Source organism: Phoenix dactylifera, chromosome 7, assembly GCF_051530095.1.
Source record: "Phoenix dactylifera cultivar Ajwa chromosome 7, Ajwa_hap1_PhDact_Kaust_v1.1, whole genome shotgun sequence".
NCBI classification, from domain to species: Eukaryota; Viridiplantae; Streptophyta; class Magnoliopsida; order Arecales; family Arecaceae; genus Phoenix; species Phoenix dactylifera.
The window spans coordinates 7,177,811-7,205,638 of record NC_143196.1 but is presented as its reverse complement, the minus strand read 5'-3'; the positions used below and the strand labels follow the sequence as shown (position 1 = coordinate 7,205,638).

Below are 27,828 nucleotides of genomic sequence, written 5' to 3'. Positions count from 1 at the left end.
CAGCATCCGAATGTCCTCTCAATAGTGTATCTCAGGGAGGAATGTGCATGATTAAAGATTTCATGCATACCCTTTGGTTGACTTCCACGTCGAAAATCTGGTAAATGATACCTCTCCCCTTTGTAAGGCCCCATATATCCCAACATGTGAGGATATCCTGCATCCACCAAATAATATTTACCTGCATATATATATATATATGAGTTAGTATTTTAATATATTTAATGAAAGTTAAAAAAGTATACTTGCGATCATAATATATTTAATTAATATGCATACGTCTATATTATAATATATTTAATTAAAATGCATACCTCTAGGTGGGTGTGGAAATTGGAGCTCTTTTCTGTGTATAGCATCTAAAAAAATACGAGTATCATGAGCAGTACCTTTCCATCCAGCACAAACAAAAGTGAAACGCATATCAAAATCACAACAAGCCATAACATTTTGTGTAGGAATCCCTTTTCGGCCAATATATGGTACTTGTTTGGATGGAGAAATTTTCACTGGTATATGGGTGCCATCAATTGCTCCAATGCAGTCCTTAAAATAAGGCCACCAACGATGATCATTGCGGATTTTACTTGGAATATTTTTGAACTCTTTATCCAGCGGGCTAATAATATCCTTGGACATCCTTAAAACAGCATTTAAAACATGGGTGAAATATCTACTAACTGTTTCTCCGGAATGTTGAAATCTTTCTTGAACCATCCTATTCCCAAACCCATGTCCTAGAATCATCAAAAACATAGACACCAGCTCCTCAACAGGAATATATCTAGAAGCCTTTAAACCATATTTGATTTTCAATTCCATGCACAGATTAATAAATACATGTTTTTCCATTCGAAATTGTTGTTGGCATCTATATGGATTGCCATCTAAAATTTCTGATACAAACTTGTATCCGGTTTGATAAGAGGTCCTACAAGGCTCCTTTTCAATATATTTTGTGTAATATTCAGTAACCATACCAACAGTTGCAGTTAGTAGAATATTATAATTATCATCATCAACTATCTCATCTTCACTAGAATAATTCTCCTCAGAACTATTGTCAATGCTGCCCATACCTGTAGAAAACATATTATGCAAAAAATAAAACATCTGTAGCAAATAAAACAAATGATATATAAACATATAATGCAAATACATATTATATCACAAAATCATAACATCTATAATATCCATAAAATCAATACAATCCACGATACATTATCCAAGAGATACCACAAATACATATAGTCCATCATCATTCTATAATAGAAGTTCATAATTAAAACTACAAAACATATTGCCATAATAGTACGTCAACAACTACTTATGTAAGTTTGACATTCGCTTGAGCCATTCAATTCGAAGATTGGTATCTCGGAGTGCCATAAACATCTCTCGATGTTCTCTTTTAAGGAGCACCTCAGCAGCAATCAAAAGCAGTTCAGGTTGTGCTACCATCTCAGGCATCATATGCACTACGTCCATCACCTCATCGATACTACGTCCAGGTTTATCAATCATCTTGGATGGCACTGTACTTTTCTTCTCCACTGCATCAATAAGACGACTCAATTGCTGAGATAGTTGTGCAGCACCCCCAACCTTCTTGCATTTCTTATCATGCAAAGTAGAGCTAACTCTTTTCTTTCCTCTCTCTTGGATAGCATCAGATGCAAGAGTAAGGTTAACATTAAAATTATCAGTGGGAACATCATCAATTTTATATGCAATCATATGATGGTCCTCATCTGAGTCACCTAAGCCCTCAAATGTATCATTATTAACCCCATCCAACCTCTCATATACTTCAATTGTGTCCTCAACATCCTCCTGCACCAGTAAAGCTGGTGCCCAGGCCCCCTCCCCAGTGGCACTAGTACCTCTAAATAACCTATCCAATTTTATTGCATGTTGTAGACCACGTTCTCGAAACTTAGCTGCATCAGGAATCTCCTGCAAGTTAACAATATATAGTTGTCAATAGTAGTTTATAGGTTAGTATAAAAAATCTTACAAATATTAAACTAGTGGCACGTGTACCTGCAATTTTTTTTCCCACCATGCATCTGGTGCATCTATTGTATTTCTAACAGGATCCCATCCAAGTCCTGTTTCCTTTCCCACCAATTTCATCCAAATGCTCCAATTTGCTTTCAGGTTATCCCACTTATTTTTAAATTTTTTGTAGTCATATTGATTTCCAGTCTTCTCATTGAATTTCTTAATTATATTGGCCCACCCTAACCTATTGAAATGTGTTCCTGGGCGATTACCAGCTTCAACTTTACTAATACATATATCGATAAACTCCTCTATCAATTTTTCATTCCAAATGGCCTTCCTCTTCTTCTCATCTTGGGTTGATGGACCAGCAAGGGTATGTTGGCTCTTCTTAGACATTTGTTCTTCTTACAATGCAACAACAAAGACATGAAACATTTTGTCAATCATAAGTCATGATTTCAACCATATGAATAAAACACCTTGTAAAGCATATTAGAAAAACAATGAGATATTAGACAAGGCATGCAATAAGAGGCAATTATTTGATAGAACTATAAGCATTTTCACCAGCTTGCACAGTTCTTAAATGGATCTCAGGCTTTACTGGTTTCGTCTATGTTCTTGACCATTTTTAGGCTAGTCTTAGAAGACCCATGTACTCTTTATTGTATACTTTCTCTGTATTTGGTCAAGCTAGTCTTCTTAATAGAACTCTATGTCTAATGAATGTCAATTATTTGATAGAATCAAGGATTTGATGGATGGCTATTATGATACTAAATAAAGAAATTGCCATTACCATGTATAAACTTACTCTTCCCATTCCTACCTAGGTAGCAGCATTTTTGCCATGATCTCAGGAAAAATTTGCCTACGTACCATGATCTCCTTTCTTTTTAAATTTCAACTTCCAGATCTTGTAGGACTCTCTTTCTATTGGAAATAAGATCAGATTAATAGGAACATTTATTACCTTATTTATCTCCAGTATCTCGATTTTATATTGTAAATCCATTAGCACCTACAGGTTCTTTCCTTTTAGCTCTCAGAACATGCTCATATGATTCTGTAATAAATATGAAAATTGATTATTTCTAAAGGAATAAAAGTAATAGCGCACCGAGATTTCTCTTAAAAAAATTGTGAGATTGTTTGGAAATTCCCAATGCTCGGATCATGAAGACTAAAGTTTGAATCATGTAATGGTTACGTTGTATGCACATTATTTGTCAGATTAATAAGGTCCAGGGGGCATGTCTCGTAATTACGATCGAGATGAATGAGAGGGATGGCATCAGTAAACTATTTCACTAAATTAGAAAACCTGTGCCTAACTGCACTATAAACCTGTGCCTAACTGCACTTTGTTGCTTGCACTAACTACGCTCAGGCCAAAACATATTACATTGTCAAGTTCCCAATATTAGCCAAATACGATGTTGAGTACCCAATATCTTCTTGGCAATATTGGAAGTATTAGTAACAATAGTATGCACCACTAAAATGACAATAAGGTGTAAGATCTTTTAATTAAAACATGCTTCAATATTCATCAAATGTCCATTCTTGGAATCACTAGCAGTGAATTTTGTTGAAGAATGACAATGTAAGTAGTAATTTGGACTTTAAGTCAAAAGTATAAGCATAAAATATTTTGGCTAATTAAGAATAAAAAGGAGTATTCTTACTTCTTAAAGCTTCAAAGTGCAATGGAGATTGCAAATTTCTGAGCCACTAGGTGATAGTACCTGACAGAAAATGATCCAATCATAAGTTAGAAGGCAACAATAATATTATCAAACTCCATTAAAATTCTAAATACAAATCTATCTTTCTCTCTGTAACAGAGAGAGGAAAAACTTGGTCCACCCGAAGAGAGAGGAAAAATTTGGTCCACCCGAACCACAGAGGAAAATCTCTCTCTCTGTAACAGAGATTTCTCTCTCTGTTCTCTCTCTCTCCCTTTGTAACAGAGAGGGAAAAGAGCTCGCCGTCCACCAGAACTCCCTCCCTGCAACAGAGAGAGGATCTCGCGGTCCACCGTGGACCGCGAGATCATTAAGCGTACAGAGAGAGGATCTCTCTGTGTTATAGAGAGAGATCCTCTCTCTCTGTAACAGAGAGAGATCCTCTCTCTCTGTAACAGAGAGAGATCCTCTCTCTCTGTAAGGGGAGGCACCGTGGACCGTGGTGGTGCGGTCCACGGTGTCGCGGCTTGAGCATGGACCGAGGATCTCTCTGTAACAGAGAGAGATCCTCCCTCTGTAACATGCGATCATGGTCACCCGTGGACCGCGAGAGAGGAGGCATCGTGGACCGCAATGCTGCGGTCCACGGTGTCGCGGCTACAGCCTGGACCGCGATGCCGTGGTCCAGGGGTGGTTCTTCGTGGTCCATGCTCGAGGAGGACTGGCCGCGAGGTTGATGATTAAAAAAAAAAAAAAACAATACATTGATTTTGGAAGGTGCAGAGAAGGATTAAATTTTTTTTATTCTAAAATGTAGTTCAAGGGATGCATACAAAAATTGAAAAAAAAATACCTTCTCTTACGGAAAGGAGTCTGACGGCTAGGGTTCTTGGCTCAAGCAGATTTTTTAGGTTTATAAAGGGGCAAGCTATGTAATTATTATATTTTAATGTGGGCATTTTTGTCAAAAATAGAGCTTTCCGAAAAAGCTGAAACAGCTTCCTCCCAAAAGCTCCAAATTGGAGCTTCTGCCAAAAAGCTGTTTTCAGCTTCCCGCAAAAGCTGAAACAGCTTCTTGGAAATTTTACCAAATACACTTTTTTCCCTAAAAGTACTTTTGGAGGGCCAGAAAGTGCTTTTTGGCCCTCCAAAAGCTCCCCCAAACAGGGCCTAAGTGCATAGCTGTAAGAATATTCAATACTTTTTTTGGCTCCTCTAAATCTTGAATATGCTGATCATTATTTTTGTCCACATTGATTTGGAGAAGATATCCACTTTCTCTGCTAAGAGTTTCTAGTTGTATCACACTGTCTTCCTGTTCATGATCTCCTAAAAATCTTCCTCAATCATATAATACTTGATGCAAGACTTTTAATAGATATAATTCGTGCTATTCAATTTTTCGATCCTAATGAGAGACATGATAGTACACACTAACATTGATGTATAGTGAACTACTAGAAGCTCTTTAACTATATCGAGCTACGAATATACGAATCACTAGTCATAAAGGATATAGCTCTAATACCATATAGAATTGCATACTTTTTGATATAAATCGACATGTTGGTCCTAGATCCAAAACAAGGATAAATTAAATGAACCAACAACAATAGAAGAAAAATATAAAAAATATTAGAGAGAGGAGAAAGAATTTTTTATTCAAAGAAAATATTTGAAAACCAAAATATAGATTCCCTCTAATACACCTCACACAAGAAATTTTCCTCAACAAAAAGCCTCACATTACTATCCCCTTACAAAAGTTGAATTAAAAAAAGCTGACATCCAAGAGTCTTCCCATTGTAGTTTGATTGTCTATTGAACCTAAGGCTCAACCTAACTAACATGAACCAATATGATCATTAGTTAGAATTATTTAATTAATATCTTGGGAGTTCATGATGCTTTTAACATAATCCTCTATAACAAGTTAGAAGAAACTTTGAAACTAGATTGTGTTTTTGAAAGGCACTGGATGCAATTTTTATTGTACCACAAAAAGTTACAATCCACCAAAGTTTTTTGTATCTTTGCCCTTGAAATGCTGTAACAGCACAGGTCCTTACTCAAAAAAGCTAGTCGAAATATATTATTTGGTTCTTTGGCCCCATATAAATATTCAAAATTTACCAAATGCATAGCCGATGAGAGAGTAAATACATGATCGCATAGATCCTTACATACTTCCCCCATTTAAGCTAACAACCTTACCAAGCTAAAAGTCCAAATCTATTCACAAGTACGACAAATCCAATCACAAACACCACTATCAACTCATGGCCAACTCAAATGGGCAGAAGTTGAACTGTTAAGAGGGCAGGAATACTATTGGCCGATCTTGCGAAAGGACGTGGTCAGTTCATCAAGTGGTGTGACCAATGTCAACGCCATTCAAATACCCAACAATGACCAGCGGTGCCACTGACGCCGATCAACGCCCCTTGCCTGTTCGCGCAATGGGGGACCAACATCCTTAAACTTTTTTTGGTGGCAATTGGGCAGCACAAGTTCCTCTTTGTAACGGTAGACTACTTCACCAAATAGGCAGAAGCTGAACTAGTGGCTCGGACTACCTAGGTGAAAGCACGAGACTTCATCTGGCAGACCATTATTTGCAGGTTCGGGCTCACCTGGGCAATCATCACAGATAACGGGCGTTGGTTCGACAATGCTAAATTCAAAAAGTAATGTACCGAGCTCGGAATCAACCACCGATTTACTTTGGTGGCGCACCCCCAGTTTAATGGAGAGGCCGAAGTGACTAACCGAACAACCCTACAGGAACTAAAGGTGAGGCTGGATCGAGCGAAAGGGTTATGGGCTGAAGAGCTCTACAATGTTTTGTTGGCATATCGAACAACGTCTCAAGTTCATACTAGGGAGATGCCCTTTAACCTTGCCATTGGAACAAAGGCAATAATCACACTTGAGATCAGACTTTCATCGTTTCGGATAGAAAGTTTTGACGACTAGACAAATTTAGATCAGCTCCGGGTCAACCTCGACATATTGGAAGAAACTAGAGAATGAGCTCAAATCCATGTGGCGGTGTACCGGCAAAAAACAGCTCAGTACTACAACTCAAGGCTCAAAGGCAAGCTATTCCAACCTAGTGATCTCGTCTTAAGAAAGACTGAAGCGTTCCAACCAGGAGAGCTTGAAAAGTTGAGCCCAAATTGGGAAGACCCATACTGAATAGCCGAAGCTATGCGATCGGGAGCGTATAGACTAGAGCAGCTCAACAGCATTCTGATCCCATAGACTTCGAACTCGACAACCTTTACATCTATTATCAGTAAGGTTCATTGTAGTCTAAGCTTATTTCTAATAAAAATCCACTTATTCTCTTTGTCTTTGAAATCGGATGACTATTGCAACTGTACTCGACTTGGGACACCCCGGGAATGCTTAAGCCCCACCAAAGGAGACACCCCAGGGACGCCAGGGGCCTTCTTAAGACCGAGCCTATTCAAAATTCTTCTAGGCTCATAGTCCAGAGATGAACAACTAAGGGGCCACCCGGAGCTGACTCGGAACTTTTTTCAACCGAGCCCACTCGAAATTTCTCTAGGACCATAGTCTAGAGATGAACAACAAAGGAGACAACCCATGCCGACCAAGGACCTCCTCAAGCCGAGTTCATTTAGAATCTCTCTCTTGCTCCATATATGACCAACAAAAGAGACACCCTAAGCCAACCTAGGACCTTCTCAAGTCAAGCTCACTCAGAATCTCTCCAGAGCAAAACTCCATAGATGACCAACAAAGGGGACACCCTTGGCTGACCTGGGACCTCTTGAAGCCGAACTCACTCAGAATCCCTCTGGAGCAAGACTCTAGAAATGACCAATAAAGGAGACACCCCAGGATGACCTGGGACGTCCTCAAGCCGAGCTCACTCGGAATCCCTCTAAAGCAAGACTCCAGGTATGACCAACAAAAAAGACAATCCAGGCCGACCTGAAACCTCCTCAAGCCGAGCTCACTCAGAATTCCTTTGAAACATAAGTCCGGAGAATATCAATAGAGGAGACAATCTGAGCCGACCTGGGACCTCCTCAAGCTGAGTTAACTCCCAATTTCTTGGGAGCCGAACTCCAGGAAGATTGACTGAGAAGCTGAGCTCTACACCGCTCCTTCCTAGATGAAATTAAACGTAAGGGAAAGAGTTCAGTGCAACAACCCGAACTAAAACCAAGAAATGAACAAGTAAGGATAGTCAGGGACTTTGAAAATTTTCTTTACTTTTATTGTCTTTTGGTATATATATTTACCTTATTAGAAGGCGAGCAAAAAGAGCTACAAGAAAAGATCGAAACTTGGGGCGATGACCTAAACTCAAGTAAAGAAAACAAACAACAAGAACAAAAACTGAAGTCATGTTCTTTAAAAAAATTCTTTACTTTCATTAATTTTGAGTTTTTACACTTATCTCAACAAAAGTCGAAAAAGAGAGTACATTAAGCTTTGTTTACCTAAGCAAAAAGAAGAAAAAACAAAAAAGATGGAAAGGCAGGATTTCACTCCTCGCCTTCCCAACCTTCGCCGCTGCCAAGGTTGCCATCGCCACCGCCGATCTCACCCTCCTCAAGGTCGTCGCCATCTCCATAGCTATTGTTGCCGTTGCTGTTAGCCCCGCCTTCTTCGCGGCCTTCCCCGCCCTCGCCTTTGCCGACGACGTCGTCGTCGAGGCTGTAGTAGTCCATCCTCGAGACGAGCCATTGAGCTCGAGCTCAGCATTTGTTGAAGCCCTTATTGAAGGCATCGGTCACGTTCTACAAGGTCTCCCAAGGGTCGTCAAAGCTGAATTGGACTCTTGGATTGACCATCCTGGAAAGTAGGTCTTAGAGGAGCGAGCAGGAGTTGAAGGGCCCTACTCGGAAGCTAACAAGCTCGGACTTGACCAAGCCAAGCCACGAGCCTTGGGGGGAGACCAGCGTGGAGATATAGCGGTAGCAGAAGGTTGGGTGAGGACAACCCCTTCCGGAGGAGCCGATCTCATTGGCGACACAACCTCAACCTCAGGGTCGAGCTCCATAGTCCCCCCAAGGTACCTCAAGAAAGACTTCAAGAACCAAAGCCTTAGCAGAGAAAGGAGAGAGTCGCAGTGTCTAATTTAGATAGTTAAACAAGGAGAGTAGAAATGATGCTAAGAGGTATCTGCTAACTAATTTTTCTTCAAATCTCTCTCTATCTTTAGCAGAGAAAGGACCTTTTCTTGCGGCTAGGATCTGCCAACCAAGAGATGCTTATCAACTAATAACTAAACCGCAAGTCTGCATTAATGAACAATTTAATCATCGGAGACTGTTTCTGGAGAAACACAGTTCTGCAACACTCAACAAGACTCAAGAGAATGAACAAGACAAGGCTAAAATCGATAAAAATTAAAAAAAAAAAAGAATAATCCGTTGCAAAAACAAATATAGAAGAGAACTTTTGATCCAATAGTCCAAATGGACAATCATGTATGGCATCAGATAATAAGCGGAGTGTAAATCCACACAACCACTTCAGTGTGTAGGATAAGATAATTGCATCAATTGCCATTCCTCCAGAATTCTAAACAAATTTCAAAGCTTGCAATCTTGTAAAAATGTTAGCATATCGAGTAAAACTAATGAAAACATGACTCAAGAGTGCAGTAGTAAGAAGAGGGGCATCAGCTAATAAGCGGAGTTTTAGTCCACACAACATTTCGGTGTGTAGGATAAGATTTCACAATCACATCACTTGCCAACTTAACAAATTTTTGTTCTTAATACATGAATTTTTTGCTGCAAAAAATAGGAATTTCGAGTGGACCATTTGACACCAAAGCAACCGAGTCTTATGCATTGGGCTGGTAAGCCAACCATTTAGCTCTCTGCACCCGTTATATCTCCCCAGACAAAGAATAAACCATCTGAGAAGAGAGTAAGTGGTGCAATTCCTTTGCTACAAAGCTTATATAACCAAAAAAAAAAAAAAAAAACTATCACAAGATTAAAAAGTGGGGTCAGTCGATAGCTCAGTAGATGCGTATTTAATCAAAGACACAAAATAGATCTCAGATGTCCAGACATAGAAAATTTTCGGCATCTTCATCATACCATATCAACAAACACTTTATATGAAATTAAATAAGATAAGTTAAGAGAAACAATAAGGAAATACCGATCTCTCAGATGCGTTCCTTGAAACAAGGAAGGCAGAGATTGCAGACATTCAACATGGCATCAGTTTCTGACCGCCCGTCTGCTTCGAATCTCATCATCGAGAGTTCAAAAGATTAGAAGGAGAAGAAGAAGAAGAAAGAGAAATAGATACACAAAAGAAGAATAGAGATTTTTGATGAAGAAAAAGAGCCACAGGAAGAACGAGAGGGAGAGGAATGGGAGGCTGCAACGTCCGGCAGGGGTTTAAAAAGGGCTTCCCCCTTTGAGCCCTAAAACACGAACAAGGGTTTCGATGCAAGGGTATCCAGCCGCATTCTGAAGACCAGAAGTACTGGGCTGTAGTATGATGCTCCAAATTTTTGGGCTCAAAACGGGCCAGATTGTATTGCCTTATCGACACCCAAAGGCGCACATGATCCTTCTCCCCTTGGGCAGAAGTCAATTTTGATTTTTTTTTTAATTTCCAAATTTTGTTGGGTAGGGTTGGTTTTAGTTTAGCTTTTTATTTTATTTTTTAAAAAGTTTTACACTTCTAAATAACCTATACTAAAATATTTCAAGCAAAATAATTTTTAAATTGTAAAATAAATAATTGGTAATTGTATTGTTAGCGATATATGAAGCTTAAAAATAATAGGATAAGACATTGTGAATAAAAATAGTTACAAGAAAAATCATTCAAGAAGGCTCCGTCTAGTTACTTATGAGACAAGATCATACACTGCACATATTGGGAAGCTAGTTTTGCCTTTCTGTAGATATCATTCTGTCTCTGCAGCATATATTGCTTGACGAATAAAATTGATATGTTTATGTTAACTGTCTTAATAAAAAAAATAAAGACTCAATTCGAGCCATTTATGATATTTTTTATTATATTTGACACACTACTTTAAAAATTGGATCGACCAGTAACTTGGAAAAAAAGTTTGGTCAAGGATCATTAAATCAACCGTTGGATCAATCTAAGTCAACCCATTCCATCTAATATATTAATTATTAATTACTTATATGTAAAATATTAAAATCATAAATATATATAGATTTTTTAGAAAAATATGAAATAAAATATGCATGCTTTGTTGAAATAGTTTTAGGTTGTTTAACAAATGAATTTTGGAAAATTGATATTTCATGTAATGTAAAAGGGAACCTTCTCAAGTTTTTCATAAAACTTGTCTTACATAAATTAGAATTTGTTAGTGTCATTTTTAGAAATACTTAGTTGCTCATAGACAACTCATAGACTCTAAAAGTTTTAGGATTCCTCTTCTTCTCAATCTCTTATAGAGTAAAATTGGACCTTTTTAGGCAAACCATAATGTTCAGTGAAACACCATAAAACTGCAGTCCTATTGCAAAATATCAAACAGAAGATTAGTAGGAAGTAGAGGGAAGAGGCTTTTGGCATTTGATGACAGAAGGTATGAGAGTAAGGAGGGGAGGCCTCTTGCGGCGAAGAGTGGTGGGAGATGACGCTACCACCGTCATTGGCAAGGGAGTTCGGGAAGAGGAGGGCATTGGGAGTGTGAGAATTAGACTTTCATTTTGATGTGAGAAACTTTGAAAATAAAGAGTGGGAAGAGGGATAGCGGACTGCATCGTTACAGTTATCAGGTTGTTACTACCCTGATTGTGTGGGGCTGGAGGCTGAGAGGAGAGTTAGGGTGGCTAGTGGGGAAGGAGAAGGAAGGACAGGTGGGGGGAGGGAGAGAGAGAAAGAAAAAGGGGGAGAGAAGGGACAAATTATTGGTGATTGTTGGCCTGCTACCATGATCTAGTAAGCATGGTGGAGTAAGAGGGGCTGAGAGAGAGGAGAGAGCAAGCAAGACCTACTTGTTGATGCCTGCCGACATACCACAAGGTTTGGCGAGGGTGAGTAAGGCGAGGGAAGAGGAAAAGAGAGGGTTCTGTTGCTGCTATCTTTTGCCTATCACTAAGGTTCAAGGTGAGCACGATGAAGGGAGAGAAAGAGAGAAAGCAAGGGAGTGGCTACTTGCCATCGGCCATCCTTGAGGATCTACCAAGGAAAAGGGGGATGGGAAGAGAAAGTGAGGGAGAAGAGAGGATAAGAGAGTGGGTTCAAGCCTTAGTTCAAGGTGTGATGTTTATTGAAGCAAGGTTCTTGTTGCTTACCATCAACCATTCAAAAATTCATGTCGACGCTAGAGAGAAGAGTCTTGTTCAAAGAGGAAAGAGGCAAAGAGAAGTGACAAACAGAAAGTATTCAATCAAATGCTAATTACCTAATATGATAAAGTTTTATTCGGTTTGAAACTGGCTGATTCACTTGAACCCAAATGATTTGAACAAGCCGTTGGTTCAATGGCGGTCTAAAACAAATATTATAAAATGCACCGATTTTTATGACAATCCAGATTTAGGTGGTTATCTAGGCCAGATGCCAATCGGTTGACAATTCTACCGGTTCAACCCGATTGGTCTAGTTTTTAAAACATTGCACAACGATGGGACTTGAGTCTCTCCATATTGAAAGAGAGTTTGTAGATGCTTATATAAAAAGATAAGTACAAAATGAAATTGCTCGTGCAATCTACATGTGGTTAAAATGAAAACACAATGACCAGATAGTTTACAATAAGTAAGCTTTTTCACAACAAAAAAAAGTTGCAAGCATGGGACACGCTGTTGGGATAAACTTTGACTAGGTTAATACGCTCTTGCAAGTCAATGGGCCAACTCATGAACCAGGAGCTTGGATCGAAGAAAAGTGAAGCGTTAAGCGGAGAGACCCTATGTAAAAATATCAGCAACCTAATCTGCATTGGAAATGAAACAAATTCGAAATTGTCAGCAAGCCACACATTCATGAACAAAGTGAAAATCAATCTTCATATGCTTGTTGCAGGCATGGAATGTTGGATTAGCGGTGAGAAATATGGCACTAAGATTGTCACACCAGAGAAATAGCGAATCATGGCAGTAGACACCAAGTTAAGGAAGCAAATGATGGATCTAGATGAGATCGGTGGTAGCATTGACTAACCTTTTGTATTTAGATTCAACATTAGAGCGAGCAATAATGTGTTATTTCTTGGCAATCCAAAAAATGAGATTAGGACCAAGAAACATAGAAAATCCACTGATAGAGTGACGATCATTTGGGTTCCTAGCCCAATTGGGATGAAAGGAATGAAGTTGTAAGAAAGAAGACTTAGCGGTCAAGAGTTCATGGTGAATAGCGTGTTTCAAGTAACGGCGAATATGTTTTATAGCTTTTCAGTGAAGAGTAGTAGGGCAATACATAAATTGATAGATATGATTAACAGAAAAGATATTGTTACGTTGCGTTAACGTAAGATACTAAAGTACTATGACAGTGCTACAATATCGAATAGGATTACCTATAGGATCACCATCATAGAGGGCCAAATGGGAGCTTGTAGCAATAGGCATGGACACAGGCTTAAAGCCAGATATGGGTTTTTATTGGCATGTGTAAAGCATGTTGGTTTATTCAAAAAAATCATATTCTTTCTATTGATACCATATAGAACAGTATGCTATCCGGAGTAGGTTGGCCATGCCGGCCTAAGATCTGAAAAAATTACTAAAAAAATAAGCAGCAATAGTAAAAAAAAATTATAGAGTGAAAAAATAAATTTATTCAAAAAGAAATAAATGCCGAAACAATGAGTTTGGCTACTCTTGCAAAGGACCCTCAAGCCTTGGATCTCATAACCTCTTCCTTACCACAAAAGACATCTCACTAAACTCTCCCTCAACTACGTCACCATCTCCCATTAGATCTCGAAAACATCACTATCCCACTTCAACTAAAAAACAAACTCAAGAATATTTTGCCTAAGGCTCAACTTAACTAAAATAGAACAGCACTAAAAGACAAACTATTCCAACTAGAAAATTAGAACAAGAAATAAATACAAACTAGAAATAAATTCTAGTATAAGTAGGACAAGCAATGGAGTTCCAACATTATCTATCTAGTCAAAGAAGCTGATGCACTATTTTGGATAAGAAGTCGAACTCACGGCAGAGCACGAGAAGCAGATGTAGTAGTCTATAAAAGTAGCAAAACATGTAGAATTGCAAAAACAACAAAGAATGAGAATATATATTGAGGAGAAAAAAGAAAGGAATAGACGCAAAAGAGCCATAGGAGCAAAATCGGATTAGTCGTGATTCTGATACTATGTCAGCGATGGGATTTAAATCTCTCCATATTAAAAAGGAGAATTTATAGATGCCTTATATAAAAAGATAAGCACAAAATGGAATTTTTCGTGCAATCCGCATGTGGTTAGAATGGAAGCACAATGAGGAGACAGTTTTACATCAAGTGAACTATTTTCTAACAAAAATAGTTATAGATATAGGCAAGGCGGTTTGGATAAACTTTGACTAGGTCAATAACATTGACAAAACTCTGAAGTCATCCTGGCATTAGGAATCAAAGGGATGAATTATACAGTAATTATAGTCCAGGATTCCAGAATATTTGCTTCACATATATTCCGCCTATCCGGACGTCGGGTACCATTGCTAGATGATCATTTCGATTAGTAAAATAAGTTGTTCTAGTGCTACCGACTTAGGTTCGAACCTATGGAGTCACACATATAGAAGTTTCTAGATTGATCAAATGGCTGATTGATGATTAAGAATCATTCAGGGATAATTTGGTTAATTCGATTGACAAATTATCCTAAGCAAAAGTTGCATTAAAATAATTATTGAATTATTGAAGGGTTAATTAGTAATTGGATTACTAATAAATTCAATTTGATTGAATTATTGGACTTTAATTAAGCCAAATTGAATTAGATTCAATTTGAGCTAAATTAGGGTTTGACCTAATTTGATCGGATTCGACCCAAGCCGATTGGGCATAACCTAATTGATCGGACTTGACCCAATTGGATTGAAATTGACTCAAGTCAATTAAAAGTTCTTATTTTATGAGGATTAAGAGTCCAAATAATCAAAATTTATTATGAAGAAGAATTCCTAAAATTTAGGACCCTAGCTTTCTTTCTTGGAGATGAAAGACACCTCATCCTTATCCCTAAAAGCAATGGTGTCTATCCTCTTTATTTTTGGTCAATTTTTGGCATGAGGAAAGAGGAGGCTGTGGGGCTATTTTTCAGAAAAATATGGCACCTCAAATCTTCCTAAAAAGATAGAAATCAAATCCCTAATTTGTAGGGACTGCATGACGCATCAAGCAGGGTGGCATTAAGCTGAAGTTTGGGGTGCAAAAACCCTATGATTTTTAGGGATTCTTGGCACAAGATTAAAATAGAATTTGTTCATCTCTTAGCTTCCGATTTACCAAAATTTTTTGGAAATTTTATCAGCCAAATTCGTTGGCCAAAAGAGGTGTGAGGCGTGGGGGGTCTTTTTACTTTTGGCTATAAAAAGACCCCCATGCCTAGGGTTTGCAAATAAGATGGTCTTTAGAAAGGGTTATAAATTCTGAAAAAATTCTGAGAGCCAGCCACCTTCTCTACTCCTTCTTCTGCTTCATCTCCATCCTTCATCCTCTCGAAGAAGAATCAAAAGTTGAGTGCTTCGAGGGAGAAAAGTTCAGTCACTGCAGCACCTCTGCATGAGCTAGCACTCCTGCAGTTATGGATCTTCCTAGAGCTTCGCGTGGACTATCCGTAGAGGCCGGACGCGTGTGCGGCTATACAAGGTGATCAAGGTATCATCAAAGTTCTCAAAGCAAAAAGGTATGAGATCTGATCTCATTAAAAATTAAGATTAGAAATCAACTAGGTTGCTGAAATTCTGCATGACTACATGTTAGACATAAAATCATGCCTACTTATTTAGAATAAATGTTTAAAGTCCTGGATCTATTTTTGTTGTAAAGATATGATCTCTAGCATGTATAGAAATTAAATAGTTTAATTCATGCTTCCGCTGTAAAATTTTAAAAAAATATATGCATGCGACCACCAGGGTTCCCAACAGTAGTATCAGAGTCATAGGTTCAAAGTAGTTTAAACATTTATGCCTGAAACAAGTTTTCTAATCCTAGTAATCAAGTAATCTGATTGGAATGATCACCAGGCCATCTGGTCATAGGAGAAAGAAGGGCTTATAACCCTCTTTTGCTATTCAATCCTTGAAGATGACCATAAAACGAAGATTAAAAGTAGTTTTAATCTTTGTAATTAAATCTAAAATCATAGATATGTTTAGATCAGATTTAAAAGAGATTTATGATTGATTTAATTGCTGTTTTTACATGATTAATCAGATCTGAAAATTAGTTGCATGTGATGCATGAGATCTAGGTAAATTCATGTCGATGTATATATAATATAAAGAACATGAATAAATCTGAAATCATAAACTTGTTTAGATTATATCTAAATAAAATTTATGATTCATTTATTTTCTGATTTTGTATGACAAATCAAATCTGAAAATAAATGCATATGATGTATGTTGTTTAAGTTAATTCATATTAGTTTGTATATGTGATATATGAACATAAATCATCTAAGATTTAAACATGAATTAAATCCAAATTTTAAACATGATTAATTACAAATCTCAGATCTGAAAAATAAGTTTTAAGAACTGAAACTTTGTAATTATTATGTCATTAAGAATAATGCAATGATCTGAATTTTCATAAGCTTACACTTAATGGAGAATTAAGTGATATGAAAACCTAGATCTAGAATTGTAACTCAATTCAATGACATTGCATAATTCATGGAGCATTTGGCTTAGCTCAAATCAAGTTCTTAAGATTGGGTTAGACCTAGGGTTAGAATCAAACATGGTCCAATTAGAGTTAATTGATCAAATCTAATTAAATAGTAACTAGATTAGGTCAAGAAAACTCTAGGTCAAATACAATACTTGTTGATTGATCAATTGCATGTCTTTGATTAGACCAAGATGGAACTTGATTGATGCTCAGAGGTAGAGCCCGAGTCATTTGAGTAATCAAATCAAAATTGATTAACCAATCGGTGTCTAAGGTAAGTTTGGCAGTTTTGACTGGTGGTTTTTAATTGGGAGCTACTCGCACTGATTCATCTTTGTCGAGTTAATGGCATATCCCTTCCACCGATCTCACTTACTTGGCTGACATGGTCAATCACATTTTGATTGGATCACTTAATGATTCGAGTTGACCCATATCTTAAGAAAAATCAGTATGACTGATTTAGGTGTCTTCTTAACCGGATTGAATCTAGTTCTTATTAATCTGACTTGATGAAGTCAGTGGGAGGATCTAGATTAACTGGTTCTTCTCATATATTCTCAATTAAATCAAAATCTCTAAATTTATTAGGTTCCTAAAATGAAATAGTTATGGGGCTAACTAGGTCATAGCCTTCCGTTAAGTTGGATGATAATGAATCCAATGTTTCAATAATCATTGGAGGCGCCACACGCCTGGTGCTTATCGGACATTGGAATTATCATTCAATATATGATGAGTTGAGTGTACCTACCAATAGGTACATATGGGTTGGCCGAGCCACACTTGGGTCCATATGCGATCTATTGGGTTCTAGTACCCACTAAAAAGTTAAGTGTAATTCTTCGAATTTGAGGTAGAGGCTATAAATTTGTATAAAATAGTGGAAGGACCTTTGGACTAAAGTCACAGTCTTAAGGGTATTGTCAATTCATATACTGATAGCCGATTTTCTTTTTATGCAGAAATGGCCACTAGTTTGTCACTTTGTTCATTGTTGGATAATGACAAGTTGACTGGACCCAATTTCAACAACTGGCTTAAGAAACTTAAGATTGTGTTAGAGTATGAACGGATCCTTTATGTGATAACGAATCCAGCACTTGAGCAGCCTGCTGCTAATGCACGGGGTGCGGTCAGAGAAACTTATCAGAAGTGGCTCAGTGACCGTAACACTATCGGATGCATTATGCTTGCTGTAATAAGCGATGAGTTCAGTCGCCGGTTCGAGAATGCCCAGCCCGAAGAAACTGTTCAAGTGTTGAACGAATCTTTTGGCACTCCCGACGACGTTGAAAGGCACAAGACTAGTTGTGCTATTTTCAGCGCACGAATGAAAGATGGGGCATCCGTGACTGATCATGTATTGTACATGATTGAGTTGATCGAGCGTCTGAGCACTCTCGGTTTTTCCCTTCATGATCAATTGGGGAAAGATGCTATACTGAACTCTCTTCCTGGTTCGTACTGCCCATTTCTCACCAACTTTCGTATGACGAAACCTGTAGTAAATTATCACCAATTGTTGGATTTACTACAAACTTTTGAGAAGGATCACCAACTCCTAAAAGGGTCGGTGAATTTAGTGGGAGGTTCGTCCAAGGATCGTGGTCCCTTTAAGAAAGGGAAGAAGAAAAACAAAAATCAAAAGAAAAAGGTGCATCGTGCTGAGCAAAGTCATACTAAGAAGAAGAAGGCTGATCAGAGTAAGGCAGAGCGCTTCTACTGTAAGAAGCAAGGGTATTGAAAAAGGATCTGTCCTCAGTACATTGCCTCTCCTGATCCGAATAGGCCAAAGAAAAAGATGCAATCAGTTGCAGATCAAGGTACTTATATAATAATACCTTGTAATTTCTCAATTTGTGATAATTCGACCTGGATATTGGATATCGGAAGTTCTTTTAATATTTGTAATTCGTTGTAGGGATTACAGGTCAGTGAGAGATTTGAAGAAAGCGAAAGGTTCTTAATTGTTGGAGATGGAAGATCAGTTCCAGTTCTAGCTTTAGGAATTTTGAAACTTGTATTCAATTCTCAAATAATAGTCTTAAGTGACTGTCACTTTTATCTTTCTTTTCTATTGAATGTAATTTCTGTAGGCCATGAACGGTTATGAGATTTCAATAAAAAGAAATTATTGTAATATCGTTATGAATGGTGTTACTGTAATGCATGGACAATTGAGTAATGGGATTTACATATTATCACAGCGTGTTAATGTAATGTACAAGTCAAGCAAGCGCCCTAGAATAGATAATGTCACAGATGTCTACCTTTGGCATCATAGGCTAGGTCATATTAAAAAGAACAGAATGAACAGATTAAATAAAGAGGGAATCCTCAATGTTAATGATTGTGAATCATTGACAACCTGCGAGTCATGTCTTCTTGGTAAGATGACCAAATCATCTTTTACCGAAAAAGGTGAACGTGCCAGTGACTTATTGACCCTTGTACATTCTGATGTATGTGGGCCAATGAGCACAGATGCTAGAGGTGGGTATTCATATTTCATTACGTTTACAGACGATCTTTCGATGTATGGTTATGTCTATTCAATGAGACATAAATTTGAAGCATTTGAAATGTTCAAATTGTATCGTAATGAAGTAAAAAAACAAACTGAAAAGAGTATTAAAACCCTTCGATCAGATCGAGGGGGTGAATACCTTTCCAATGAGTTTTTGACATATCTGGGAGAGAATGAGATTCTTTCCCAATGGACTCCTCCTGGTACACTGCAGTATAACGATGTATCAGAAAGGAGAAATCGAACCCTATTAGACATGGTTCGATCCATGATGGAGTTTACGAGTCTGCCCATATTCTTTTGGGGATATGCACTTGAGTCAGCCTGCTACATTCTAAATAAGGTTTCAAATAAGTCGGTAAATAAAACACCACATAAGATGTGGACTGGACGTAAGCCGATGCTCTCTCACCTTAGGATTTGGGGGTGTCCGGTGTACGTCAAACGTTTAAAAATAGACAAACTTGAATCCAAGTCCGACAAATATTTCTTTGTCGGTTATTCTAAAGAAACTAAAGGATATTATTTCTACCTTGTTGAAGAACAAAATTGTTCGTAAGCAATAGAGCTATATTCTTAGAGAAGAAATTCCTTGGAGAAGGAAGTAGAAGCTCTAATGTTGAGCTTAGAAAAGTTCAACATGTAGAAGACCCGACACCATCCACTGAACCAGTTGAGTCTGAATTGATTAGATCAAATCCAAAACCTATTTTAGATGCACCATTAAGACGATCAGGTAGAGTACCACGTCAATCAGACAGATACTACGGTTTCTTAGTCCAGAACGGAGATCCTATCGAACTTGATGAAAATGATGAGGATCCGATCACCTATATGGATGCAATGCAGAGGTATGACTCTGGTAAATGGCTTGGAGCTATGCAATCCGAAATGGAATCCATGAAGGTCAATGATGTATGGACATTAGTTGACCCATCCGAAAGGATTAAACCCATAGGGTGTAAGTGGATTTTCAAAAAAAAATGGGGAGCAGACGGTCAGGTTGAGACCTATAAAGCCCGTCTGGTTGCCAAGGAATATCACCAACGTTATGGTATTGACTATGACGAGACGTTTTCTTCCGTGGCAATGCTCAACTTCATTCGGATTGTGCTTGCGATAGCAGCACATTTAGATTATGAAATCTGACAAATGGATGTAAAGACCGCTTTTCTAAATAGAGATTTAGAAGAGGAGGTGTATATGATACAACCTGAAGGTTTTATATCTGCAGATGAGTCTAAGGTGTGCAAGCTTCAAAAATTCATTTATGGATTAAAGCAAGCTTCACAGAGTTGGAACATACGCTTTGATAAGGTAATCAAAACATATGGCTTCATTAAGAATGAAGAGAAACCTTGCATTTATAAAAGGGCAAATTGTTCAGTTATTATATTTCTTATTTTGTATGTGGATGACATTCTTTTAATCGGGAACGACATTCCTGCATTACAAGGAATAAAGGTTTGGCTATCATCTCAATTTGCCATGAAGAATTTGGAAGAAGCATCTTACATCCTAGGAATGAAGATCTATAGAGATAGATCTAGAAGATTGCTTGAATTATCCCAATCCACATACATTGATACTATACTGAAGAGGTTCAGTATGATTAATTCCAAAAAAGGCTATCTTCCGATGGGCCATGAAATTAACCTCTCTAAGAGGGATTGTCCGACAACCCCTCAAGAAAGAGAGAGTATGAATAGAATTTCATATGCTTCGGCAGTGGGATCTATAAGTATGCCATGACATGTACTAGACCAGACGTGGCATACTCACTAGGAGTAGTGAGCAGATACCAGTCTGATCCAGGTAGCAACCACTGGAAGGTTGTAAAAATCATCCTTAAGTTTTTGAGAAATACTAAAGACTAGTGGCTTGTCTACGGTGATTCTGACTTAAAACTTGAGGGATATATTGATTTAAGTTTTCAGTCAGATCAAAATGATAGCAAGAGCGTGTCAGGATATATCTTTAATCTTAAAGGTGAGGCCATCTGCTGAAAGAGTTCCAAGCAGCATATAGTAGCAGATTCTACATGTGAAGCAGAATACATCGCAGCATCTGATGCCGCCAAGGAAGCTGTATAGTTGTAGAAGTTCATCAACGAGCTTGGAGTGACACTCTCCATTAATGGTCCAGTGCCTGTATTTTGTGACAACACTGGAGCCATAGCTCAAGCAAGAGAACCCAAAGCACATCAGCAGACCAAGCATATTCTACGTCGCTACCACCTGGTTTGTGAGATCGTCGAACGAGGTAATATTGATTTTCAGAAGATTGACATAAAAGAAAATCTGGTTGACCCATTTACCAAAGTCCTCGGCATCAAAGAGTTCAACGAACACAAATCGAAGATGGGTATTAGTGATAAGTGCTAAATAATGCATAAATTAACTTCCTACTCATAGCACTTATCATTATTTTTACGCACATATTTTAAATTTAAACATAAGAAAATGCATTCCCCTTTATCACTACATTTTAATAAATTACTAAAAGTAATTCAAGTTTGATTGATTTTATTGGTCGAGTCCAATCTATGCAGGTCGAGTCTAATCTATGCAGGTCAAGTCAAACTCATTTAGGATAATCCCTGGACCCAAATCACATGCATCCCGCGAATTAGATCCTCTCAGATTCTGATTCAGCCATTCATCCTAACTCCTCGGCATCACATCTCAGCCATTCACATCCAATTTCTTCACACGATTCATCCATCAAAAATAGGTCTTTCCACATGTTCAAACTTTCCAGATTTCTTCTCAAATGCCATCCCTTGCATCCCAAACCAAGATTCTCACAATCTTCTTCCGGATTCCCTGCATCCCAGAACAGAGTCTATCTTCTCCAAAAATCAAGCATCTCATGTTCATCTTCCCATTGTATCTCCATCCCGTTTGCATGTCGTTCACAGTTTCGCATCCAAAGCTCCTTCATTTCGTCTTCTTCCTAGTGTATGATCCTCCACGTGATTATCTCCTCCCGTGTCCAAAGAACAGAACAAACCCACGGATTCCTCCCAGCCATCAGCCGAGATCCTCTCACGTCTCCATTTCAGCTTCATCCTCCCCATTCCGTGGATCACGTCCCAGCCATCTTCTGAACCAACCCATCCTCTTCTCAGAATCCCTTGCATCTTCATCCCGTTCGCGATTAACTCCATCGACCACGGATGAATCCCCTGCTTAGCGGAACAATCGTCCACTGTGTCCAGCTCCTCCCAGCCTCCGAAATCCTCTCAACATCCATGGCTTCCTCCGCGTTGAAGCAGCATCGACTTCTTCCAGCTGCAGCCGCAACCATTTCGGGATACGATCAAGATCAGCCTTCATCCACGGATTACTTCCAATTCCCAAGTCTCTAGCATCCGGATGTTCCATGATTCAAACTTCCAAAGCCAGCAAAATCCCAACAACTTTCGGATCATTTCATGTCCACAGATCCAGCCGTTCCCAAGCTTCCTTTCTTCCAGATTGAGTCCAGTATCCACGGATAGCTCCAAATCCCAACGAAGCCAGCACCTATAACACGTCCGAGTACTCCGCGATCCGACTCCATCCACAAGTGAGCTTCATCCTTCCGCATGATCCTCCCATTTGGAACAGCCACGAAACAGGGGGAGGGTCTGGTGAAGCTATAGAAGGAGAAGACTCCTCTACCATGGAGAGCATCTCTTCTCAGGTGGAGTTCCCACAGAAGTAAAAGGAGGGAGAGAATACTTTGGGTATTTTGGAAATGACTTCCCATAGAAAAAAAATAATGAAGTGCTGGGAGGGAGTTTTCCATGGAAGTCACAGAAGGAAGGAGGGAGGACGGGAAGAAGCCGATCATGATGCAAATTGAAGCACTCTCCACTGCTGCTATCACCCACGACACCATGGAAAGCTGATCTCTTCACTAGGGCAGGATGAAGCCCTGACACAGGCGACAACGGTTTTTGTATTTATTTACTTCTGTTCTTGAAATTGTATAAACTTCTTTGATCATAATGAATATCTTTTCATCTCATATTTAGATTCTGTGATTTTAAGTATGATATTTATATAATTGTTCTTCATGATCACTAAGTTAATATAAGATCATCCATGCTTAGAAAAGATGCAGTGTCCTGCCACATTAGTTTAGGATAGATATTTCATGCTAACTAAAGATGGATGTTCCTAAATTACTTTTGTGAAATTTTATTTGAATGCTTATAAGGCTTGTAGCCAATTTGCATGTTAATCCAAGAACGAATTAAAATACAAATAATCCTTGTCCCTCTGTTAGTGGTGATTTTCTTACCCAAGGTTCTCTCAACTGATATCATTTTAATTGCATTTCCTATTAAATTATTTAGTTCAATAGTCTTCACAAATTCTCTTTTTCAAATATTTTTTTTAAAAAAAATAACTGTACCCCAATCCTTGTGGATCGATATCCGTAATCACTATCCTACCAGATACGTGCTATTGCGTGGTCTTTAAAGTTAACTATCAATTAGATACTGTGCCGATTGGCTTTAGGCTAAGTGAAAGTTATTGAAAATTGTATCCTAAGAGTCAATCGTCAGTGTGCTGATGATTGAATTTTATAAATGAATTGACAAATTAATAGAGTGTTATTTGGCATTGTTCATCATTTCATTGTACATCTTCAAATGAACTCTTATATGATGAAGTCCTTAGGACTTGTTTTATAATAAAGAATGATTTATCTTCAAGTCCTTAAACTTGTTCGCGACCAAATGGTTTGCTGTTAATAGGACGATAGCATTGTCGAGATTAGGTCGTTGTGAGACATATATGTTGGCTGTCCTCTTACTAAGGAGTGTGGAGACACTGATATGTCGCACAGGTGAAGTGTAGGAGTATATTTCACTGAACGTGATCAATTTCGGAACACTCTACTATCGAGAGATGTTCCGAGTGGATATGGGTATAAGTATCCCTCAAACCTGAGATCACCACGGTGACTAACAAGTAACTCATTGTACTTTGGTACCGGACTAGCAGAATTTCTAATTCTGGGACGGAAGGTTACTAGGTGCAGTCAAGTACTTGCGAAATCAGTACGTGAGTTAAGATGGAATTGACCCCTCCTGGAAACAAGAGATAATGCTTTGTGTTCAATTTAGCAAAACCTTAGCCAGGGTAATCCTTGTGAGGAGTCACAGGATTTCTAAAGTTGATCATATAGAGGATGTACTTATTACAGAGTTGACAGAACTCTGAAGTCATCCTGGCATTAGGAATCAAAGGGATGAATTATACAGTAACCATAGTCCAGGGTTTCAGAATATTTGCTTCGCATATATTTGGCCTATCCGGACGTCGGATACCATTGCTAGATGGTCATTTCGATTAGTAGAAGAAGTTATTCTTGTGCTACCGGTTTAGGTTCGAACCTATGGGGTCACACGCATAGAAGTTTCTAGGTTGATCAAATGGCTGATTGATGATTAACAATCATTCAGGGGTAATTTGGTCAATTCGATTGACAAATTATCCTAAGCAAAAGTTGCATTAAAATAATTATTGAATTATTGGAGGGTTAATTAGTAATTGGATTACTAATAAATTCAATTTGATTGAATTATTGGACTTTAATTAAGCCAAATTGAATTAGATTCAATTTGGGCTAAATTAGGGTTTGACCTAATTCAATCGAGTTCGACCCGAGCCGATTGGGCATAACCTAATTGATCGAACTTGATCCAATTATATTGGGATTGACTCAAGTCAATTAAGAGTCCTTATTTGATGAGGCTTAAGAGTCCAAATAATCAGAATTTATTATGGAGAAGAATTTCTAAAATTTAGGATCCTAGCTTTCTTTCTTGGAGAAGAAAGATACCTCATCCTTATCCCTAAAAGTAATGGTGCCTATCCTCTTTATTTTTGGCCAATTTTTGGCATGAGGAAAGAGGAGGCGTGGGGCTATTTTCCAGAAAAATATGGCGCCTCAAATCTTCCTAAAATGATAGGAATCAAATCCCTAATTTGTATGGACTGCTTGATGCATCAAGCAGGGTGGCGTGCAGCTGATGTTTGGGGTGCAAAAACTCTTTGATTTTTAGGGATTCTTGGCGCAAGATTAAAAGAGAATTTGTTCATCTCTTAGCTGCCGATTCATCAAAATTTTTTAAAAAATTTATCAGCCAAATTCGTTGATCAAAAGAGGTGTGAGGCGTGGGGGGTCTTTTGGCTATAAAAAGACCCCCATGCCTCGGGTTTGCAAATAAGATGGTCTTTAGAAAGGGTTCTAAATTCTGAAAAAATTATGAGAGCTAGCCATCTTCTCTCCTCCTTCTCCTCCTTCATCTCCATCCTTCATCCTCTCAAAGAAGAATCAAAAGTTGAGTGCTTCGAGGGAGAAAAGTTCAGCCACTGCAGCACCTCTGCATGAGCTAGCACTCCTGCAGTTGTGGATCTTCCTAGAGCTTCACGTGGACTATCCGTAGAGGACGGACGCGTGTGCGGCTATACAAGGTGACCAAGGCATCATCAAAGTTCTCAAAGCAAAAAGATATGAGATCTGATCTCATTAAAAATTAAGATTAGAAAGTTGCTAAAATTCTGCATGACTACATGTTAGATATAGAATCATATCTACTTGTTTAGGATAAATGTTTAAAGTCTTGGATCTATTTTTGTTGTAAAGATATGATCTCTAGCATGTATAGGAATTAAATAGTTTAATTTATACTTCCGCTGTAAAATTTTTAAAAAATATATGCATGCGACCACCAGGGTTCCCAACATGTTTAGAGCCTGCTTAGCTTCCACTCCATTCATACCATTCACATAGTTAAAAATTGATCATACAACTATAAGTTAATTTTAGATCAATTGCACCTTAAAGCCATAGTATAGTTGCTCATGCTTAATTTTTCACTGCTTTACTTGCAATTGTCTAGAGCTTAAGAAAGATAACATCTTATCATTCCGCTGCATTTAATTCACTACAACAAAATTGGGCATTAGCGACGCTTTTTTTGGCCTTTAGCGACGCTTTTAAGCGTCGGTAAAAACCATCCCGACGCGTCGCCTATGCTACAGTGGGAAAAATATTTTCCGACGCTTTCAAAAGCGTCGGAAATTAGCGACGCTTTTTAGCGACGCTTTAAAGCGTCGTTAAATGTGATTTTAACGACGCTTTAAAGCGTCGTTAGAATATTATTTTTTTTAAAAAAATTTCGTGATTTTAACGACGTAGAATATTATTTTTTTTAAAAAAAATTCGTGATTTTAACGACGCTTTAAAGCGTCGTTAGAATATTATTTTTTTTAAAAAAAATTTCGTGATTTTAACGACGCTTTAAAGCGTCGTTAGAATATTATTTTTTTTTAAAAAAAATTTTCAGAGAAATCACTCCCGAACAGATGGGCTTCATACCTACCAATCCACCTATGCCTGATGCACAAAACCAGAGTCATTGCCAGTAACCACATTCTTCGACAGGACCTCTGAAATTTCAGCATCTTAGATTGGGTGCAGCATAGCGGTTGGACTTCTAACCTCAAAAACTTACTGAAGGTTCCAAGATAAAGATCTTTGTTTCCTGAAACCCTCCCAATTCGAGCTTGCCATCTTCCATGCTGGTGGTGCCTGGAGATGAATAGAAGCAGCAAGTGTATAAAAAATTCTTGAACAAATAAGAAAATGATGTCGTTTAATCATGAATAGCGGCAAGACTAACCTCGTCACGCCTCGGTACATAGAAGCTCCTCGTGAGAACCCACTACTTTTTCTGCAACAGAGATGAACATGAAATAAAATATTACAAGCACCAAGCATTGGAAGTGGCCTACAACATAAGGAAAGAACATTTACCTTCTCAAATGAGCAACATATTCTTGTCGACTCATGTTCTTCATTTCCTCGAGTTCTTGTTGATAATCTTCCAACTGAATGAAAACGATTTCAGACGTGTTTCCAGCAAAAAGGAGTTTAAATTTCAGTAACTAAAAGCCTGTACTGATTCAATCATACCGGGAAGTTGATATGTGTGGAAGGTCCCCAGTATTTGAGGGCAGCCAAGTCATAGGCTCTTGCAGCTTTCTCTTCCATGTCATACCCCCCTGGAATCCAGAGAAGAGAGAGCTGAGTAAAATTTTTCATGTCTTGGAGACAACAAGAATATCCTAAAGAAGAAGAAGAAGATTAAAATAGATAAAAGAGGTAGATAAAGAGAGCGGGGGCTCACCCAAGTAAACTGCACAAGAAACATAGATTTCATTCATGACATTCCCAGGAAAGAACATGGCAAACCAAATATGATTAAATAGTCAGTTTGTACCATAGACTGAATATGATAGTTGAAATCATAAGATGGTAGTGGATATAGTTTGTTTGAAAAAAAAAACCTTGTCTTCCTTTCCTTGTTTGGCCTTCCTTCTTGCAACTATTGTCCCACAGATGGGCTTCATACCTACCAGTCCACCTATGCCTGATGCACAAAACCAGAGTCTTTATATGATCATAGAAAAATTTTCTAAAAGAAAACAAAATGGTTAGAGCCATCCCACATCACACATAAGCACAAAAAACTTACAAACATATATAGGAAATAAACAACAGCTACGCAAGAGTTTTTATATATAAACAGAGCATTAAAAATATGAAGAGAGATGAACAAAGGAAGTAGGACTGTACTAGAGCAATAAACAATATATAGAAGAAAGAACAAGATCCAATAAGAAAACAAGCCATCAGCTGTAGAAGAAACTAAGAGCTCCTACATAC

At 38.1% G+C, this 27,828-nt stretch overlaps 1 protein-coding gene and 2 non-coding genes across 4 annotated transcripts; all 3 read right to left on the bottom strand.

Annotated features, from left to right (window-relative positions):
* Positions 1-1,216: 1,216 nt before the first annotated feature.
* LOC149753127 (L10-interacting MYB domain-containing protein-like) lies at positions 1,217-27,819 on the bottom strand. Of its 2 annotated transcripts, none has more exons than XM_089924245.1 (7): positions 27,450-27,819; positions 27,076-27,164; positions 26,917-26,990; positions 26,783-26,833; positions 26,483-26,691; positions 2,044-2,408; positions 1,217-1,956 (listed from the first exon to the last, which is right to left on the bottom strand). In XM_089924245.1, the coding sequence occupies exons 1-7, from the start codon at positions 27,604-27,606 to the stop codon at positions 1,324-1,326; spliced, it is 1,578 nt and encodes a 525-aa protein (XP_089780371.1). In that variant the 5' UTR covers positions 27,607-27,819; the 3' UTR covers positions 1,217-1,323. The 2 variants fall into 2 exon arrangements, with proteins under 2 accessions (XP_089780371.1, XP_089780372.1); XM_089924246.1 differs by lacking the exon at positions 27,450-27,819 and adding an exon at positions 27,290-27,443.
* On the bottom strand, positions 9,168-9,249 carry LOC120111253 (small nucleolar RNA R16). Its single transcript, XR_005512329.2, has one exon. It is a non-coding gene; the product is annotated as a small nucleolar RNA R16 (small nucleolar RNA).
* LOC120111252 (small nucleolar RNA R16) lies at positions 9,354-9,439 on the bottom strand. Its single transcript, XR_005512328.2, has one exon. It is a non-coding gene; the product is annotated as a small nucleolar RNA R16 (small nucleolar RNA).
* Positions 27,820-27,828: the final 9 nt, after the last annotated feature.